Here is a 19,466-nt window from a genome sequence, read left to right as displayed (position 1 = left end):
ATGTTAACGTTTTCATATTTTTAAAAACACATTTCATTCATTACACTTTACAGTACAGTATGCCCCATATTATATACACCGTGTTTTCTTTGATACTGTATGCCCCAAAGCAAATCACTCATGTTCAAACAGTAATATCTGAACATGACAGAAATGGTGCAAAATGGGAAGTAGGTCACATAGCAATTTATTTGACAAAAAGGGATGGGGGTGGGGAACTGGGGCATGCTGTATGCAGAGGCAGCAGCAAAAGGAAAGGTTTTTGGGAACACAGATCAGATAGTGTATGTTTGCATGTGTGTGTGTGTGTGTTTGTGTGTGTGTGTGTGTGTGTGTGTGTGTGTGTGATTGTATGTGTTCGACTTGGAAGTAAAGTTACAGGCCCTTGTGGCTCCTTCAAAAACTGCTTTGTCAGTATAGAAATGAAAAAAATGACTTCTTGCTGACCGTGATCATGTACACGTACATTTTTGGTATTTCGTAAATATTGCAAACCGCACACACACACACACACACACACACACACACACACACACTCACCAGAGGCTTCATGGCCCACTCTAGAGAAATTGAAACTGATATTGCGGTCACTGGACCATATCAGCGCATCTGACACAGAGTGTGTCAGCAGCATTGATCAGCTGTCAGTGAACTGCCCAGCTACCCCCAACCCCTGACACAACTAAACACACACACACACACACACACACACACACACACACACACACACACACACACACACACACACACAGTCGAGCTGTGAGTATCACCACTGATATTTACAGAGTAAATACCCAAAATCCACACAACGTACTGTAAATACATGTATTCCCCTGCACAGACACCCACACACACTCGTAAGCTCTCAGGCTTCCTCCTGATCCTGTTTAAATCCCGTCATCACTGAACATCACAGCTGTATGATTTGCAAGTGCATGAAGGCCATATAGCTCGGTATTCTCCACTGACCTACAGCGCTAAATGCTACAGCTTATCGAGCTATGCACTTAGACATAGTGTTTAAGCATTTGCTCAGACACTCCTTCGTTTGTCTGCAGGTTCACCTGCCTGTAGGCCAGTGTCAGTGCTGCAAACTGGGGCGAGAAAGAAAAAAAAAAAAAGCGTTTGATAAAAATGCAGTGTAGAGTTTTCCATAAAAAATAAATCCCGATAGGTGGTGAGCTATAAATTTTGAGATTAAAAATACAAAAAACACTTCTCCAGGAATAAACACAAAGTGGGGATTCAACTGATGCAAAAATTAAAATTAGATTTATACTGATCTAGAGGACCTTTCTGTGTGACACACTTCAATTCTGCAGTAAACACATCTGCAGCATTGAAATATGCAACTTCCTCACGCAAAGAAGAGGAAAAATATGCATTTAGTCTCCTCTTTGTTGTTAAAGGGGATTTTTAAAATCACTAAAAGACTTTAAAAAATTAGAACATCCTCACAATGATTGGTGTATTTCATATGGGACCTAAATAATGGATGTATACATGCATACAAACAAATCAATCCGTGGGGGCATTAGGTTTATGTGGCCCTATTTACATATTGAAAGACTCTCTACTGTATATACTCTCAGCACTATCTAGACAATCTGCGCAGGCTGCACTGAGGATCTCTAAAGCCACATTAACACATGAGAGAGGCTCTGGAGCACCAGTCTTTTCTAATGACTCGATAATCCGACCCAAATGCTGCCTGCTTGCTAATCTCTCCATCGGATTACCAAACTAGGGACGAGCACTGTCTATTTGTCTCTGCCTGTCTCTCTGTCTTCCTGCCTGTCTGTCTGTGTCTCCCGGCCTGTCTCTTTGTATGACTGCTTCCTCTTATATTTTCCCTTGTATTTCCCCGCATGATAAAAAATTCTCTGCTTGCCTCCCTGTGATCCTCCTAGCTGTCTGCTAGCAGGGTTGCACGCCTGTTTCGCCCGCTCTCATCCTCACATGTACAAGCTTTTAAAATGGAGAACGGGGTAGCAGGGCATCAAAATGCAGTCACCAGTCTCCGTCCTCTCTTCATGCCAACATGCGCAAGGGTAAACATGCCTAACCTCAACATATTAACGTATACAGCATCGAACGTGTGAAATTTATGGCATGTAATTTATGCCCATATATAATAAGGTTCCAGCCTACCCTGAGAAATAGAGGAAAAATATTTGACACAAATTCAAAAGAGTGGACAAGTGTATTTAAAAAAAAAAAATAAATGAAAGGAAAGGGGATTCATTTTCACTCACATCCTCTCCATCTCTCGTAACTGGAAGGCCAAGCTGTCTCTATTCCACCCTAAAGCCCTGCTGCAGTGTTATTGTGCATTTCATGTAAACAGGTCTAAACTAATGTCCTATTTGTCACACATCAACCATGTCTGATTCTATATATTTACTATAAAACACTGCTGCTGTTTTCTGCCTGCGAGGCCCTACAAAATGTCTCTTTGATTTTACAGAAATCACTCTATGTGTGTGTGTGTGCATCTGCGGCGTGTTTGCATGTGTTTGCATGTGTTTGTGTTTGGACTGAGCCGCGTCTCTGCCTTACGTGCTGCAGCTCAAACTGCTGCTGACAGTCTGCGCAAACTTTTTGACATTGAGCTTTTCACAGAATAACACTTGATGCAACTAATGCTAACTGAACATGTCTTCGAATTATCCTTATACACCTGGTAGTTTTTGCAGATTTGGTGACAGACGAGAGACAGATCGTATTTTCCATGAAAAATAATATATCAAATTCTAGGTTATTTTATCCCATCCAGGTATGTAATTCTGCATGATATTGAAATAGATATATATTTTTATGCTTTTACAAAAATGGAGATCAAAGGCTGTGAAGTAAATGTGTGTCGAATCACTACTCGATAGACGTGCAGCCGTTTAGCCTGCATGGTTTTGGTAATGCCTGACAAATATCACACTACCAGCAGGGAATGAGCCGGGTGAGTCAAAGTTTCAACGCCGTTTTAACTGCAGAGCACAAAAAAGTAACACAAGAGATATTAGATTTTACTAAAAAAAAAAGAGTAATCACCTCAACAGCTGGTATGTTTACCCTAAAATGTACTCAGAGTGCTGACGTTCATAAAACAATTACTGACCAATTTTTCTAATGCTTCAAGCACATAAATGTATCTGATTCAATGATAAATGTATTTGATTTCATTTGTAAAATGCAATTTGTCTGAACTCCTACATGCAGGACTGCAGATGTAATATGAAAGCACTGTGGCAAAGGTTTGAACAGTTGTAGGGGGAAAAAAAATGGAAAAACGAAGACTGACAGCCAATAAATACAAAAATCCTTGAATGCAGTGGGATCAGTCAAAACATGAACACATAAAAAAAATATACTCGTGCAGAATGGATCTCTTCCTGCATGGATATGACAGCTGTGGATGTCGACACATTTCAAAATAATGAGAAAGGTTAGGAGCGGGGGTATCGGGATGAGCTAAGTGGTGAAGTGAGGCATGAGACGGGGAAGAGCAATGGAGGACTGGAGGGAGCTAGTGATGGAAAAGGATTGGTGAAAAATAAAAAGAGGTGAGGTGGGCCCTGGTAGATTCAGAGCTGTTTAGCTGAGAGCGTATGTGTGTGTGTGTGGGTTTGTGTGAGAGGTAAAAAGAGAAGGGGAGGGGGGTGTTGCTGCGGCTGTCCATTTCCCGGGATCAGCTGATGGCCGCGGATGATGGAGCGGAGAGGGGTCAAGGGTCAAAGCCTTGCATTGTCAGCCTAGCCTCGCTCTCCCGTGGGGTTCCCTCCCTCTCTCGGCCCCCTCCTCCATCCATCCCCCGCTGCCTCCTGCACATTTACATACATTTATCAACACTGCGCGTCGCCGTGGCTCGCTGGGCGAAAGGATGCACCGCATGCATTACTGGCTGGCTACCCCTGCAGTCTGCGCCGCTGCAGCTCATGTGTTCTCGTCAAAAGCCGTATCTGTAAGTGTTTTATATGGCGCTCAGCCGCTGGTGCATGATGCATATGTGCATGTGCATGAAATGTGCATGTCACTGTGTTGTTGTATGTGTTAACAGATTTGTGTGAGTGTCTACATGCACATCTGTGTGTGTGTGTATGTGTCTGCAGGACAAGACAGGGCCTCCCCCCCACCCCCCCCCACCCCCCCCCCCTCCCCAAGTCTTAGGACTACCCTCCTCACCCCTTGTCCCCCCCCCCCTCCCATTCCGACCACCCCCCACACACACCTCCCCCACTTTGCCTGTGTAATCCCTGCCAGCTGGCCCCGTTGGCTAATCCCTCTGCACTGATCAGCTGGGCCACGCATCCAGTACGGGACAGGACAGGGACAGGGGCAGATAGGGGCGGGACGCTGTGTGTGTGTGTGTGTGTGTGTGTGTGTGTGTGTGTGTGTGTGTGTGTGTGTGTCTGCATGTGTGTGTGTGTGCGTGTGAGGTGGGGGGTGGTGTCGACCAGAAAGCATAAATTGAAGCCCGTGCCTTCGCCTCGGCGCAGTGTGTCTGTGTGTGAGCCAGTTGCCTGTTCCTCCTCGTCCGTCCATCCCTTATCTCTGTCCTTCTCCTCCTTCTCCCTTGGATCCTCATACATATATACCTACCAGGCGTATATATGTATATTTTACATCTTGGGCTTTTTTGTCTTCCTTTTTGGTTTTGTCTTGAGCAGATCCAAATGGATTTTTCTAATGATGGTGACTGGGTAGAATTTAGCTGAGTTTTTTTTTTTTTCTTCCTGCTACCCTCTCTCCTCTCCCCTGACTGCATGCGTGACACCTGCCTGCCTGCCTCCCGTCCCCTCAGCCCCCTTGTCCGCCATCCCACCACCCCCCGTGTGCCTGCTCCCCTGCTCCTCTTCCCAACCCACAAGGACCTTCACAGGATGGAGCTGCGCAGTCACAGCTACAACTACAGCAACAACAATAACAAAACCAGGACCAAGGACCTGAAGGAGGAAATACTCTGCAGCTCCTCTGCTGTTTTTTGCCTCGTCTTTAGAGAGGAAGGATATATTTGATCTGAGCAAACCCTATTCTGCTTGTGCTACAGTAGATTTCTATAGGCAAATACAGGAAAGGAACTGAGTGCAGTGGTCAAGAGTTTAAAAAGAAATGGATTTTAAATGTAACAGTTGCATTTTTCTGGATGCGAGAGTCCTGCGTAAGCTTGCGTAAAGCTAAATTTTGTGGTTTTGCTTTTTTTTTGTACATATATAGTATCATACATCAGTATTTACTCTTCGCTAAATTATCCATTTGTGTATGTAGTTATTAATCAGAGGATGGAGACTATTGTTATTTAGACCCTGTTTTCCTGTCTGTACATGGCTATAGTTACATGCGCAGAGTGCACAGAGAGAGAGAGAGAGAGAGAGAGAGAGAGAGAGAGAGAGAGAGAGAGAGAGAGAGAGAGAGAGAGAACAGGAGAGTAGGAGGGAGGGAGAGAGGGAGGGAAAGGGGGAGATAACGACACAGCTTTACCAACTGTAATGAAGAACTGCTTGGTCTGATTAAACCGTACCAAGCCCTTAACCAGGAACAGTGGAGGCAGTGCCATAGTGAGGATAAAGGCATAGCGGCGCATCGCAGTGTGTACTCATAAATATCTAGTCGTCATCCTTTGTTTTGCTCTGAGGGGAAGATGGTCTGCAGGAATGGTAGCAATCAGGTAGCTGGGCTGCTGCTCTCTTTATGGTGCAACAAAGGTAGCTTTGCTCGTTCGCTCTATCTCACTCCCTGTTTCTCTGTGCTCTCCTCTCTCTGTGGTGCTTTTTAATGATGTGCTCTATGTGTATACAGAGAACGCCTTAATGCTGCAACTGCTGCTTTGATGATCACTAGATGTATATTTTTTTTGTTCACATTTTGGTGCTGGGACTCTTTCTTGCACATCCACAAACGCATGCATGCATTCACACGCTGGGCTGTTCAGCCAGAGGAATCACAATGTCAGTGGCTTGTATCATATGTTGTTTTTTTTTTTTTTTTTTTTTTCATGTATTGTCTGTATGAAAAATCTGTTTTCATTGCAAAGGGAGAAGGCTTGCTGGTGTGGGATTAGCATGCAATGTACTTTGACGTGTGAAAGGACCGCATAGCCGCCTTTGAGCCCACAGGGAGGAGAGATCACAGGTGAGCAGAGAGGAAGGAGAAAGTCAAACAGGGATGGACTGACAAAATACAACAATAGGATGCAATTTTAAGATTGGGAAAGTGTTCGCCTTTAGCAAACAGCGCTCATGTTGAAAATCGCAGCACAACATGAATACAAAGGAGGGGAAAGTGTTGCTAAAAGCGGGGTAAGTGACGAGAGGAGAACAGGGTGCCAAAAGGAACCGAGAACATTTTGCAAGTTTGGGTTTGAGCTCTTTGTGTTCACAGTGGACCTTGATTTAATTTCAATACAATTAAGGCACGCGGTGAATGCCAAGAGAGAAGCCACAGTCTTCACTCACCTGAGAGACCGGCATAAAGCCACTACAGGACAGGAGAGTGGTACTGGTAACCACACAGATGGATGTTCGCTGCAACCCTACAAGATTAACAAGCAATGACATTAGCAGTCACAGAGAAGGTGGGGAAGAAGCATTAGGCTTGCAGAGCGGTGACCTAAGACAGGTGCACAGATCAGTTCAGGCAAGCCGTACGAATCCAGGAGAGGTATTACTGAGACATATTGGAAGCATAGGGAGAAATGCATCACAATCACTGGGCACCAGTCGCAGTTATATACTGGTTTCCATAATGACAGAACAGACAGAGCCGTAGGCAGCCTACCAGTGTCGGTCCTGTGGCCAAATGGACAGAGGGATCACACCAGGGGGATTTGCCATGTGGTGACAGAGGGCCACTTCAAAGGTCTGTGTGTTTACGCATGAGTGTACACTTGCCCTATCTGAGAGGAAGATGGAAAAACAGGGTGAGAATCCTATAAGAGCATGAATTAGTGGTTCTACTCATAAAAGGCAACAATCATTCTCACGCATGCCGATTTATTTTACCTCAGCTGAGCATCCTGTCACAATCATCCACTCTGAAAATACGGCTTTTGCACTTTATTTTGAATCTTCAGTTAAATTAAAGCATTTTTTTTCTTCCTTTTACGAGTTTCAACCTCATGCCTCTGTTTGCGTTTTTGTTGCTGCATAAAAAAGTCTGAATAAAGAAGTCATTTCATGGACAACATCTCTATTTGTGCTATGTAGTATTTCTTTTCAAAGTACCAAAAAAAAAAAAGGCCCAAAGCACATCAAGTAATTTAAATAATGAGCTTCATTTCAACTCCTATAATCACAGAGCTGCATCAAATGATTCGAGCTGTAAACCGCTCGAGGCGATAGAGATGCGAGTTGACCTACATCTCAGATGATGGAGGCGGAATAAGCAAAACAATGAAAATCCACAAGATATTTTGTATACGTTCCTTTAAATCTATTTTACTTGCCGCTGCGGCTTTAAATCTCTATGTTTAACGGATGTTCAAAATATGACTCAGTGTATTTACTGTAGGAAGAGAGAATAAAACCATCACATAAACAATCACAGAATCACAGTGAGCGCAAAATTCAGGCTAGATTTTCAGGTGGATGCAAAGGGAATCTTCCCCCTCTAGAACGCCTCCTGCATCTATATCAGGCCTATATGCTTCTTCATGTTTTCATACACCAGTGGATGCATTTCATTATTGCCTGTCATCTCCACACAATTAGAGCGTGCAGAGGGCAAGTGTGCCACATATGTTGAGACAGAGGTCATCAACTGTTTCCAGGCCCCTTCGCCTGTCTACACATTATGCGTTTTCAAAATCTCTCAATAGGATTGGGACACAAGGAGAAATGAGGGGGTAATATTCAATATGTCAACAGTGCGGGACCCCTGGCGATGGCGAGCAGGTGACCCCCCCCTCACATGCTAAAAACATTCATCATCATGACATATTCTTATTCCTGAACAGCCTGCATACACAGTCCGATATTTCTTTTTAGCTCCTGCAGCTTTTTCGCCATGATGCTAAATAATGCTGATAAATTGGTGACAGGTGTGGAATTATAGGCCGGGAGTGCAGGAGGGGCATTTCAGTCCATGTTAAAAAAAAAAAAAAAATCACTTTAAATTTAAATCTGATATTGAAGGAAAAACATGGTGACACATAAAGAACTTATAACAGCCTTCGTATAAACTGCGTTAGAGTGACTGAACATGTATGATTTTCTATTAGAAATAAAGCAGTTAAAGCTATTGTATACACTGATTTTTTTTTTTTTTTTTTTAGCTTTACCACTTTTTTCCCCCCTCTTTTTCATTAATAGAGGCAGGCTTTCCGAAAGAAAACGCACGGAAAGAGAGAAGAAATCTAATTTAGTCATGTAAATAGAGGGTCGGGTTGGCGACATGGTGGAGCGTCACTAATGGAAGAAAGAGATGGATGCCTTATGATAATGAGGGGAAAATAAAGCAGAACCATGACCTTGCAGAGCAATATAAACCCACAGACACAACGCAACTAATGTGTAGCTCTGAGAATGAACAATGTTTTCTATGGGGCAAAATACAATAGACAAAGAAATATTTTGATTACAGAAATGCAAGGTGGCAGAGTGTAATATTTGAGGATTAGTAAGAAATAATGTCTTAAATGAGTCAATGCAAATATAGGATGCTAAGTGAATGGTTACTGGTCATTTTATGTTGTTTTTATGAACGCCTTGTTTTTAATTGTGTCTGAATTACAGCCTACTGAAGTCAGCAAAAGGAGAGTGAGTGATAATAATTCGAGTGCTTGTTATATTTAGTCAATAGAGCCGAGACTCCAACACACACACACACACACACACACACACACACACACACACACACACACAGAGGGGAATTTCTCCTTTCACCACTGCAGGGCAACTCATTCTGTTTCTCCATCTCCTCTATGCATTTAGCTTGATGTGCGCTCCGAGATGTGAGTGCTGACCTCCTCCCCTCCTCTTCCTCGCCTTCAACCCCCTCCTCGCGCCTCCCCTCCACCGCCGCCGCCTCCTCCTCCTCCTCCACCACTTTCTCCCCATGGTCCCATTTCCCTTTCTTCTCCTCCATCGTCTCGGTGGCTGTATCTGCCTCTCTTTTATGGCCGTTCATTTGCATCCCAGGAGGGGCTAACAGGCGTCCCCAGAGACGCGCAGATAAGGGTCACAGGAGATCCCCTCGAGGCAGCGTGTTTGCCACGCACCCACAACGCAGACACGACACGTGCCGTCGACCCCCGCCCCACACACACACACACACACACACACACACACACACACACACACACACACACAGTCCCTCTCTTACCAAGACCTGCTCTTCAGTCCCTAAAGCTGAGCGATGGCCTCATCACCATGCAGCCAAAGTTTCTAAGAGGCCTGTTATGAAATGTTCATCATTATATTAATTATATTAAAGCTGTGGTTATATGTACGGCTCCATCAGTGCGGCGGGCAGTCATAATTTAGACTTTTTAAAAAATAATATGAACCAATAAAACCACCTATCAGGGCAGTGCTTCCTCGGCTGCCTATGCAGAGCTTCATATGAATTATTATTTTAAGCTATAAATGATGGGTAAATTCACAGAGGCTTGAATATTTGACATGTATTTGTGATTTTTAGATAATTTATATAGACGTGATTTTTAATATTTGCACACACACGAGAAAGCTTTAAGTTCCTGTAAAACCTGTGACTTGTATATGCGACTTCTATTGGAAAGCAGGTCCTTAATGTTAATGTGGTGATTTTATGTTTTATGTTATCGGTCTTGCTGTTGGCGGCGTTTTGATGCCTTATGCATTTCAAGGCCAATTAGAGCCATCAAATGTAAATGGTACAGTAGACCCGCACAGACCTGATTAGTCGCGTTTTGATACCCCAAGATGTTTTTGCTCGCTGTCGGTGATAAGAGGCAGAGTTAACAGTCATTTTAAAAAAAACTAAATGAAGAATAAAACTCACAGACGAGTGTAGAGGAGGCCTTGCTGCTGGGACCCGTTTTTGAAAGCGGTCGGTCCCCGCTGGAGAGCCCGTCCTCTGACCGGCCGTAAGTGATGCTGTGTCGCCCTCTGGTGGCCGCTACGTGCAGTGCAACCGCACCGACGGGGAGAGAAAATGGCGGATTGCGGATAATTTTCCAGTCATTTATCCACACGCACGTATATATACACATTTTCACAACTGTAAGGATTCTTAAAAAATATATATGAGTGTGTCAAACTGTAAAAACAGATGATAGCTCCTTATGCAAAAGTGAGTTTTCAGAGGGCAACATTACAACACTAAACACATCAAACACAGCATGATAAAAGCAGATTTCACTCATCAGGACATCCAAACAGGCATCATGTCTGGCCTGCTGCAAGGAAAATGATACAAGACAAGCAGAGCAGGACACCCACGTGACTAAACAAACAGCTAATAAGGAGAAAAACCCAAACACCACTTTGTGGAGCATCTTTATTATGCCACAAATAAAAGCCAGTAGTTCTGAAAGAGGACCTTGCGTTTTTTTTTCTTCTTTTTTTTTTGTTTTTACTCACCAACAATGACATTCTGAAAATGGTGGAAGCTGATTGTGATATTATAGTATGTATAGTTGGCTGAGCAGTCAGAAATGGGAGTGTGGAGGACAAGGCGGGTTTGGAAAGTAGAGAGGGAAGAGATGCAGGGTACAGTGGTGACAGCTGAAGATGTGGGGGGGTGGGGGGTGGACGGGCTGAGAGTGAAAGTCAGCAGAACAACATTCATTCATTCAGAGACCCATCTGGGAAAAGAAAACCGGACGATGAAGAGAACGCACAGACACGGCGCATGACACAACTGCTTTACACCGTCAAACAAGGGGAATGCACACCAGTTCTGCTGAATATACCACATTTATTACTTTTGAACTGATTAATAGAAAGAGTGGGGGCAAGGCCACTCGCATCACTGTCTTTAGAAAAGTGAGGAAGGAGGAAAAAAAAACAAAAAAAAAACAAGAAAGCAGCCCAAAGCAACGATGAATTAATTTGTCCAAGAGAAAGAAAGAGGGTAAATAAAGTCCAATGAAGACTGTTAACAGAGGGCCCCAATCTTTTTTAGACCATAAAATTATACACTGAGCAAAGCTTGTTAACTTAACATTTCTTCTTCTTTCAAACTCTTGACCCCCCCCTTCCCTTCCCTTCTTTCTCTCCGGAGCCTCCAGACCCTTCCTTCCTGACACACTCCGTCCAACACATGCGAAAACAAAACAGGCCATTCTGAACATTGGCAGTGCTCTCAAACAAAAACATGGCGAGCGTGTACAAAACAGACTCCGCAGTGAGCGCAGTTGACGCCCGCCTATGATGAAAATCCACTGAGGAGGAAACTCCGTTGGGTCCTGGTTGAAGTTGTGAGCGTCCTCAGAAGACAGGGCGGTGAAGGGGGGCGGGGGGGGGGTTACAAAGAAAATGAGACAAACTGTCCATTCTTGACTTTGGGACGCTATTACAAGCAAACACTACAAATTTCTAACAGATTTGTGTGTTTGTGTGAGAATTACAGACTTGCTCTTGGACCATAAAAACAGAGGATGATCCTTTCATTAAAAAAAGGAAAAAAAGCAGCATACAAGGGGGGGAAAGCATATGTAGTGGAATGGGGTGGGGCAAAAAAAGATTTCACCTAAGGATGCTATGTATTTAGTTGTAGTCCTATGAATAATCGTTTCCTTTTCTTTTTACTACAAGTTTGAAGTAAGTCTTTAAAGTCAAAAGAAATCAAGAAAGTCTTCATTTAGTTGTTTTTTTGTCCTTAGTTAATTCTTCACCCCTATAAGAATTTCTTAGAGATCTGGATGTAATGATGTAATGGGGTGGACAGGGCTTTAGGGGGGGCCATTGCAGTCTTTTGACCAAAGCACCAACTGTTACTTGACTCGTCCTTGGCGCTCCTGGAACACAAAGAGACAAAGTTACTGACAAAATATTTCTGTTTTCAAACTTCTTGACTGTTCTTCTAGTTCATGCTTTGATGATGGTGCACCTTCATCCAAGCTTCCGTTTTATTTACATTTGCAGTTCAGATATATTAAGTGACTTTTACTTGCTTCACTCATGATCAACATGAAGCCATGAGACTACAAGCAGAATCCACCAAAGTATCAGGATAACAACATGCTTCTACACACGGTGACAGATGAAGCAAGTTACCTGAAGCCTGTAATGACTCCTGTTGCTTGGGTTGCTGGGATATGGCTCACTGCCTTGGACCTCCACCTGTCACACAGAGGAGTGAAAACTGAGCGCGACCATAAGAGATTCAAACTGAAAAGTCTCTACACTTAAAACAGATCAAGGAAGATTACTCTGAAACCAGACCAGGTTTTCTAACATAAGAGTCAGCTAACTTTGTCTTAACCACACCAGTTTATGCTCAAAAAGCTAAAACACAGACTTCAACTCTGCCTGCAGACATCACAGAGGGGTTTGATTTACATCATACATAAACCAATTATTAATCTAAAACTGCCACATGTGACTTGGATTGTGCTCTGGACAAAGATCTGGAGTTTCATAAAGTGACAGCACTCATCTCAGTATCCATCACCATGCTGTCAATAACATGGTCACAGTTGACTTAAGGCTCTCAAGACAGCGCTTAAAATCCATAATTCAGCAGTTTCGGAAAACTGCTGGTCTGGCTTATTTAGATTTCGCACACGAAGCTCTAAAAATATGATAAAACACACAAAATTTGACCTTTCATATATCAATACCTGAAAAGACCAAGTTATACCATTTCAAAATATTACAGATATTTACACAAATGTTAAATGAATGTATAATTACAGCTACTACATTCATTTATGTACAGATGTCATTGTTGCTGATAAGTACGAGAAAGCAGCGGCACATAAAGCCAGCATTCCCGTCAAAATCTGTAACATAAACCAAACGTTTTTAAAGAGGGATAGTGGTCAAATCACTTGTTTCCAGAGCTCATGTACCCTTGCTTTTAGGCACTAAACAGTAACCTTTAAGCAGCACTTTGTTGTGGCTGTAAGAAGCTATACTTCTAAAGCTTACCTCAAAGATACAGTAAATATAGATTCTACTAAAACAACAGTTCTGGGCATGAACCAATTAAAATCACAGCACACTGGAAGATAAATGTTTCTGTATCTATAGGATAAAACAAGCGTTTCTACATCCAACAGCAAGCAGGCAAATAAGGGCAATTTACAAAAGGTTAGCGAGCTGCACCATTAAGGAGGGTAAGCCAATATTAATCAAGTTGTCTTGGCATATTTTCCCTTAATTTGTCCCTCTGTCAGGTAAAAAGGTTATAGAATGTGTAACACAGCTGTGTGGGACATCAAAACCCAGTATTAGACAGTAACTTTTTCACAATTAACACATGCAAACACGTATCACCACACTATGTAAGCTGCAATATACATGTGCTCTTCTATATTTGGTCCTTATGTTGATGCAGACAGTTCAACACAATATAACAAAATGTGCTAAACAGATTTCACCCTGTACCAAAATGTGTGTTCACACATAAAACATAAAAAATACATTTCATGCATCTTCATTAGGCTGCACAGCTGAGCATGTTTAGGAGGCAGGAACAGACACCCCTGATAAGGCTATCAAAATTAAACAACTAAACCACAGTACAAACCAATCAGTTCAATGTTGACATGTTCTCATAATCCACTGAATATTTCCATTTCATAAAATACACCAAGTGAAACTTCTGGTGTTCATTCTACAGCATCTGGTATTCTATTTTCAAGTGAAGCAATACATAGAAATAATAAAACAGGTAGACCACATTTACACCACAGTGGAAAAACTGAAGGGAAAGAAAAATCACAAAATAAGCTCCTGTGTACAATCACACTGAATCTCCATCCAGCTGTAAATCCTCGAGATGTTCCCGTATTTCTTTGTAATGCAAAAAGAAAGCCTGTACGTACATACATACACGCATCCAAACCGGCGGCACCTTTTTCAATAAGACTTTTCATTCATCCGTTTTATCATACACTTTATTCAACAGTAACTTTTGTTACCTTTTTCACACACTCTTCCTCCTCCTGACGCTTCTCGTAGTGAGAAAAGTCATCGAAGATGGAAGTGGTGTGTTTATATCCAGCGATGATCTTGAGCACCTGCCTGGCCTTGTCCAGTGGTACCTCCTGTGTGTCCCGAGAGTTGGTCACTGGCTTGTTTTCGTTGTTCTCGAGCCGAATGTGCCTTAACTGACTGTTGGGAACGTCCTTAACAAAGATCCAGCGCACATCAAAACGACCCTTCCACTTGTCCTGTGACCACACGCCAGCAGACGTGTTGTAGTCCACGGGTGAGCGCATCTCTGCTACGCCACAGAAGTGACCACTCCCATTGACACTGAACAGAAGGTAAAGCGGCCCTTTGCCACCCAATGAACGGTAGGCCGCATCGAGCCTCTTGTTGCCATGCTCCGTGCTGCACCAGATGTTATACTTGATGGAGCGGTGAATGTCATCCTCGGAGTAGCTCTTGATGATAAACACCCTGCCCTGCTTGGGATTCCAGTCAAAGTCCTTGGGGTTGTAATTGTTGACCATGCGCAACTTCTCTAAGACTGGGTGTGGCTCAGAGGGGACCCCAGGAACCACACCCACACCAGAAGAGGTGGGAGGTGACTGGCCTGTTCCATTCCCACTGCCATCCCCAAATCCATTGGCCCGGTTCCGTGGAGGGACCCAACGAGTAGGTTGAGAAGGTTGCTGTTGTTGGCTTGGGGGAGGAGGTGGACCCTGGGAGAGAGGAGGTTGGGGCATCTGAGCCATACCTGGTTGCCCAGGTGGAAGCTGATGCTGCCCCATCTGGGAAACAGGTGGTACCAGCTGTCCATTGCTGAGGGGCATTTGTGGGTTCCCTGCAGCAGTAGCTCCAGGCTGTGGGGAAGCCTGATTGGGCGGCTGCCCATTGCTGGGAATAGGGGGCACCTGCTGAGGGGTGGCAGCTTTAGGCATGGTGCCCTTGTTGTCCCAAGTGCCGATGTCCATGTTGTGTTTTATGGGCGGAGGAGGCAAATTGGCACCGGCCATGCCACCCTTGGTTTTCAGCTTGGGTTGAGGCTTGGCTGGCTTGCTGGCAATATCGGCCCAGGAGGCGGGCTTGGCAGGGGCAATTGAGACAGGAGGCATGCTGGGAGGTCCTACAGATGAGACAGGGCCAAGGGGACCCCCACCAGGTAAGCCAGAGCCAACCACCTTAGGAGCCATGTCCCCATTACCACCGGGAGCAGCACCGCCGATCTTAAGACCTGCCATGCCCTGGTCAAGGCTGTTCATACCAGGTGCCTTGTTAAGGGGCTCGTTGGCAGCAGGTGCAAATGGAGACTGTCCATCAATCATGGCACCCCCAAGCGAACTGGGAGCATAGGCATAGCTGCTGCTGTAGCCAGAGCTCTGCGGTGTCCCCGACTGTCCCTGAGAGCTGCTATTGCCCCATGCCGAGAAGTCGATGCCACTGGGGAAGAAGTTGAAACCGTGCTGGCCCAGGAAAGGGTTGCTGCCCAGGGGGCCTGGCTGGCCAAACATAGCGTCCGGGAGGTAGTGGGGCTCCCCATTGCTCAGCTGTCCATAAGAGGCCAGGTAAGGCATAGGAGGGTCCCCACCTGTGGACCATGCTGCCTCATTTAGGGAGTAGGAAAATCCTATGGAGGGGCTGTAGTAGCTGGGCATGTACGAGTCCGACATGGCCGTATAGGCATTGCTCTAAATAGAAAAAGAAATTGTTTTAGTAACAAGAAACTTAATTGATAATTGTTAACAACATTAACAAACTGTTGACATAATCTTCTGTCCTACATGTGTATACCCTGTTCTTGTAGACCCCCCCCCCCCAAACCAATCAGACCAAGATAAAAGATGACTGTGCTGTATTATTGTTATTATTTTGGTATTTTTCACCAAAGATTCACCCTGCAGTAATGAAGCTTTTTCTATATACCTCTTGATCTCCTCCGATCTCATCTGTAAATACGTAACACTCAACAAACAGTCGTTTTAACAAAAGGATGGTGCATTCTTCAGTGCTGAGGAAAATACAGGCTCCATTCTTTCTCTTCACAACCCACTTCATAGACAGTGCGTGTCTGTTACTGCACAAGGGGAACTCCATCCACCACACAGTGGAGAGATAAAATTCAAGGCCACTCAAATCTAAATAATCAACAAACGCTCATTCCAGCTGCACATCCTTCAGGTCTTCCCGTATTCCTCAATTATTCAAAAGGGCAAGGATGTGCACACACAAAAAGAGGCCTCAAGTCCACTGAAACAAGCAGTCTACAAGTGCATATATTTATCTTCTGGTAGAGACCAGAAAGAGACCCAAAAGACCTCTTCATTTGTAACTTTCAATGCTTGTTTTATTTCAAAGAGGGAAAGGAGTTCTGTAACTTATCTACGAATTAGTGGATTTGATAATATACTGACGCTGTATTATTCTATTACTAGTTACCGCTACAGTAAACAGTTAATAATGACCTGGATAAGCCCACATCTCAAATATATCTAACAAAAATACATTACATGGTAGCACATAACATCTCAATATTAGGGACAATCTGAGCCAAACTGCAAGGTCCGTATCAGGATCAGTCAAGGAATTTACCAACTGACTGAGATGATAAGGCCATCGTTGCTCTTGAATCCTGTTACCTATTTTAGAAATTTGACTACTTAAGACCAAGAGGAAGTTAACAACCTGTTGATTTTATCTATGAAATCCACAGTGATCATCCAAGTTACATAAATTATAAGATTTCTGATTAACGGAGAACAAAAACTAACTTTACAGCACTTCAGTCTTTTAATGATTCAAGTAATTCAACCGAGAAACAGCACTTGTTGGCAAATGTCTATCGAGCTTACCTGTCTGGCCTGAGTATTCAGGTAAGGCTCAAACTCATCGTCATTCAAAGTATCCTTTTGGGTCACAGCTCCGTTTTGCACTGAAAATGAAACAACACTGATGTAAAACAGAGCATACAGGGTTGTGTGACTACAGAGTTGTGAGTGGAGGGATATATTACAATATCTGGTCATTTCAAATCAGCATCATCACAGCTTATTACATAACAAGCACTTCCTCCAATTACTTATGAGTAGAGCACATTACAACATGCATACTCTAACTGCTCAAAACGCTTCAGATTACACAGCATAAGCTTGAACAATGACATGGATCTGCACCACTGATGAAATAGATGAACTTCACAGGCACTGGTTGCATATTAGCACAACTCTGAAGATATGAAAGTTCCCTCATCACAGCAAATTAAAATGAAGGATAGGTTATGCCATGTATGTTATTTCCAGAGCAGATTGAATATCTGGTAAATGTAAGTGGACCAGTGGTCGGTGGTTTAAGTTTCTGATGCTCTCTTCTATAGCTGTCGTTACGCTGTTGGATGACTTACATTCTTTGAGAGCTTTATCAGCACAAGTAAAAGTTCAATTAAAAACACACACAGATTAGCAAATATATGTTATCTAAGATAACGGCGTCTACAGCCTGCTGACGGGAAAGTGAGAGGCCAATTTGGATAGAGGAAAAGCATGTCGGAAGACGTGTCATTTTGGGTTAACTTAGCAATCAGCTAACGCTAGCACGCTAGCTCTGTAGTTAGCTGCATGCAGTGCGCAGAGTCTCCATGTTAACGAGCGCCAAGAGCCCTTTCAACACGAAGGACTTGGCTAACATTAGCCGAGTGGCCAGCGTGATAGGATGGCACCTGTAGCTTAACACTGGAAAAATGTTTTACACTGACCGATATAGAGAGAGACTGAGCGGCAAGAACGTATTCTCACACCTGTCAGTGCAATAAAAAGCGTTGCAAGCACAACCAGGAAAAGGATGCTGATGTGTATCATGTTGCCATTTAACGTTAACGTTAGCTAGTCAAGAGATAGCTAATGCTAACTGTGGGAACCTTACAAGTGCCATTTCAGGGATATGAAGGAAACTCACCAATGGTGAGCAAAAGGCCGAGAGCACCGTTATGAAACGCCATGTAGTTTAGTCTTTCAATGAAGTGGCAAATTAAATGAAAAATTATGTACAACTTACGGGCCCATTTGCCAAGCTGCGAGGAGACAAGCTATCGCATCCGCGCACGTAAGATTTTCAAAGCGCATCGCACGTAAAAAGATCCGCATTCACTCAACCCAAGTCGACAACGTTAGACAATATTTGTTCTTACCTTTATTAGCTTGGCCTTTCGGTCTCTGGATTGGGTCCAGGTGATTCATGAAGGTTTGATTTATGAGAAGAGAGGAAGGGGAAAAATAGATGAAGAGATATATTTTCAGCAGTCAGTTCCTTTAGCAGGTGGTCAGGCCTACTGCACTACTGAGCCACAGCCGCTGCCTCTGAGCTAAGCTATCCTCGTTAGCCGTCGCGATGCTGGGAAATTTGGCCCTCGTAAATGTTCAGAAAATACCTCTCTTTACCTGTTCAAGAAGGCTGCTGGCTGACATGTCTTTCCCCCCCGGAGCCTGTGTAATTGTATTTACTCCTAAATAAAAGCGGCAGGGTGAAGAATTGGTCTAGCTATTGAAGAGTTTCAGCCAAGCGCCCCTATCTCTCTACAGAACCTGGTTTCTACACAATGGCGGGCTGCAGTTTGCTTGACAGACTCCTCAACATGGCTGGGCGGCCCTCGTCTACCCACGATGGCATTTATTTACAGGGAACAAGCGCCCCCCAGTGGCGCGGAGGAGCCACGTTTAACCCGCTACCTGTCACATTAACATGAACTCATAGCACCGTGAACCCCAAATTTTTAATATTAAGTGGAAAATACATGAGACAATAAAGTAAAATATATAAAATAAAGTATGAAATAGTTGAATAACTTATTAAAACACAATTAATCATTATGAAATTCTATTGGGTTTATAGTAAACATTTAAACAATGACTTCACAGGTTAATGTCATGTGTACAAAATATACAAAAATAATAATAGTGAACTTACAATATGGAGAATCCGACTGACAATATCAGGTAGAATATGTCGTAGAACTTAAATAAAACTATATTCATCCTTTACCATAATTTAAAAGGACCCCATTTAATCTTTAAACAGGCCCGCGGTTGACAATCTGGGGGTCGGGACCCACCAGAGGTCATGATGCAAACTGGTGGGATCACAAGGTAATATATAGGTTAGGAAATCATATATCTCTCAAATGAAACTCAATTAAATTCTTGCTTGTTGATCCAGTTTTTAATGTAAACAGAATATATTTCATCCTGATTTTACACAAATATGTCATAAGAAAACTTGTTGACTGCTATATGTGCACCATGATGACAGGGAGCCAAATGGGCAACAGTTAACTTTAAAGGAGACAAACTAGAGAGTCAGTCTTAGACTATGAACTTTGACAGAGGTTGTATTAATTCTGGGTTG

The 19,466-nt window shown here is 43.4% G+C and overlaps 1 protein-coding gene across 1 annotated transcript; it reads right to left on the bottom strand.

Annotated features, from left to right (window-relative positions):
* Positions 1-10,455: 10,455 nt before the first annotated feature.
* ythdf2 (YTH N6-methyladenosine RNA binding protein F2) lies at positions 10,456-18,698 on the bottom strand. Its single transcript, XM_076748255.1, has 6 exons — positions 18,503-18,698; positions 18,253-18,277; positions 16,922-17,001; positions 14,066-15,760; positions 12,195-12,260; positions 10,456-11,935 (listed from the first exon to the last, which is right to left on the bottom strand). The coding sequence occupies exons 1-6, from the start codon at positions 18,527-18,529 to the stop codon at positions 11,912-11,914; spliced, it is 1,917 nt and encodes a 638-aa protein (XP_076604370.1). The 5' UTR covers positions 18,530-18,698; the 3' UTR covers positions 10,456-11,911.
* Positions 18,699-19,466: the final 768 nt, after the last annotated feature.

This window comes from Chaetodon auriga, chromosome 14 (assembly GCF_051107435.1).
Source record: "Chaetodon auriga isolate fChaAug3 chromosome 14, fChaAug3.hap1, whole genome shotgun sequence".
Lineage (NCBI taxonomy): Eukaryota > Metazoa > Chordata > Actinopteri > Chaetodontiformes > Chaetodontidae > Chaetodon > Chaetodon auriga.
Note: the sequence above shows the minus strand (reverse complement) of the source record. Positions and strands in the feature narration are given on the sequence as shown.

Coding starts and splice junctions, on each gene's coding strand:
- ythdf2 (XM_076748255.1), bottom strand. CDS start 18,529: ATGTCAGCCAGCAGCCTTCTTGAACAG. Junction 18,278..18,502: donor CCAGCAGCCTTCTTGAACAG/GTAAAGAGAGGT, acceptor GACCCAATCCAG/AGACCGAAAGGCCAAGCTAA. Junction 11,936..12,194: donor GGAGTCATTACAGGCTTCAG/GTAACTTGCTTC, acceptor TTTGTGTTCCAG/GAGCGCCAAGGACGAGTCAA.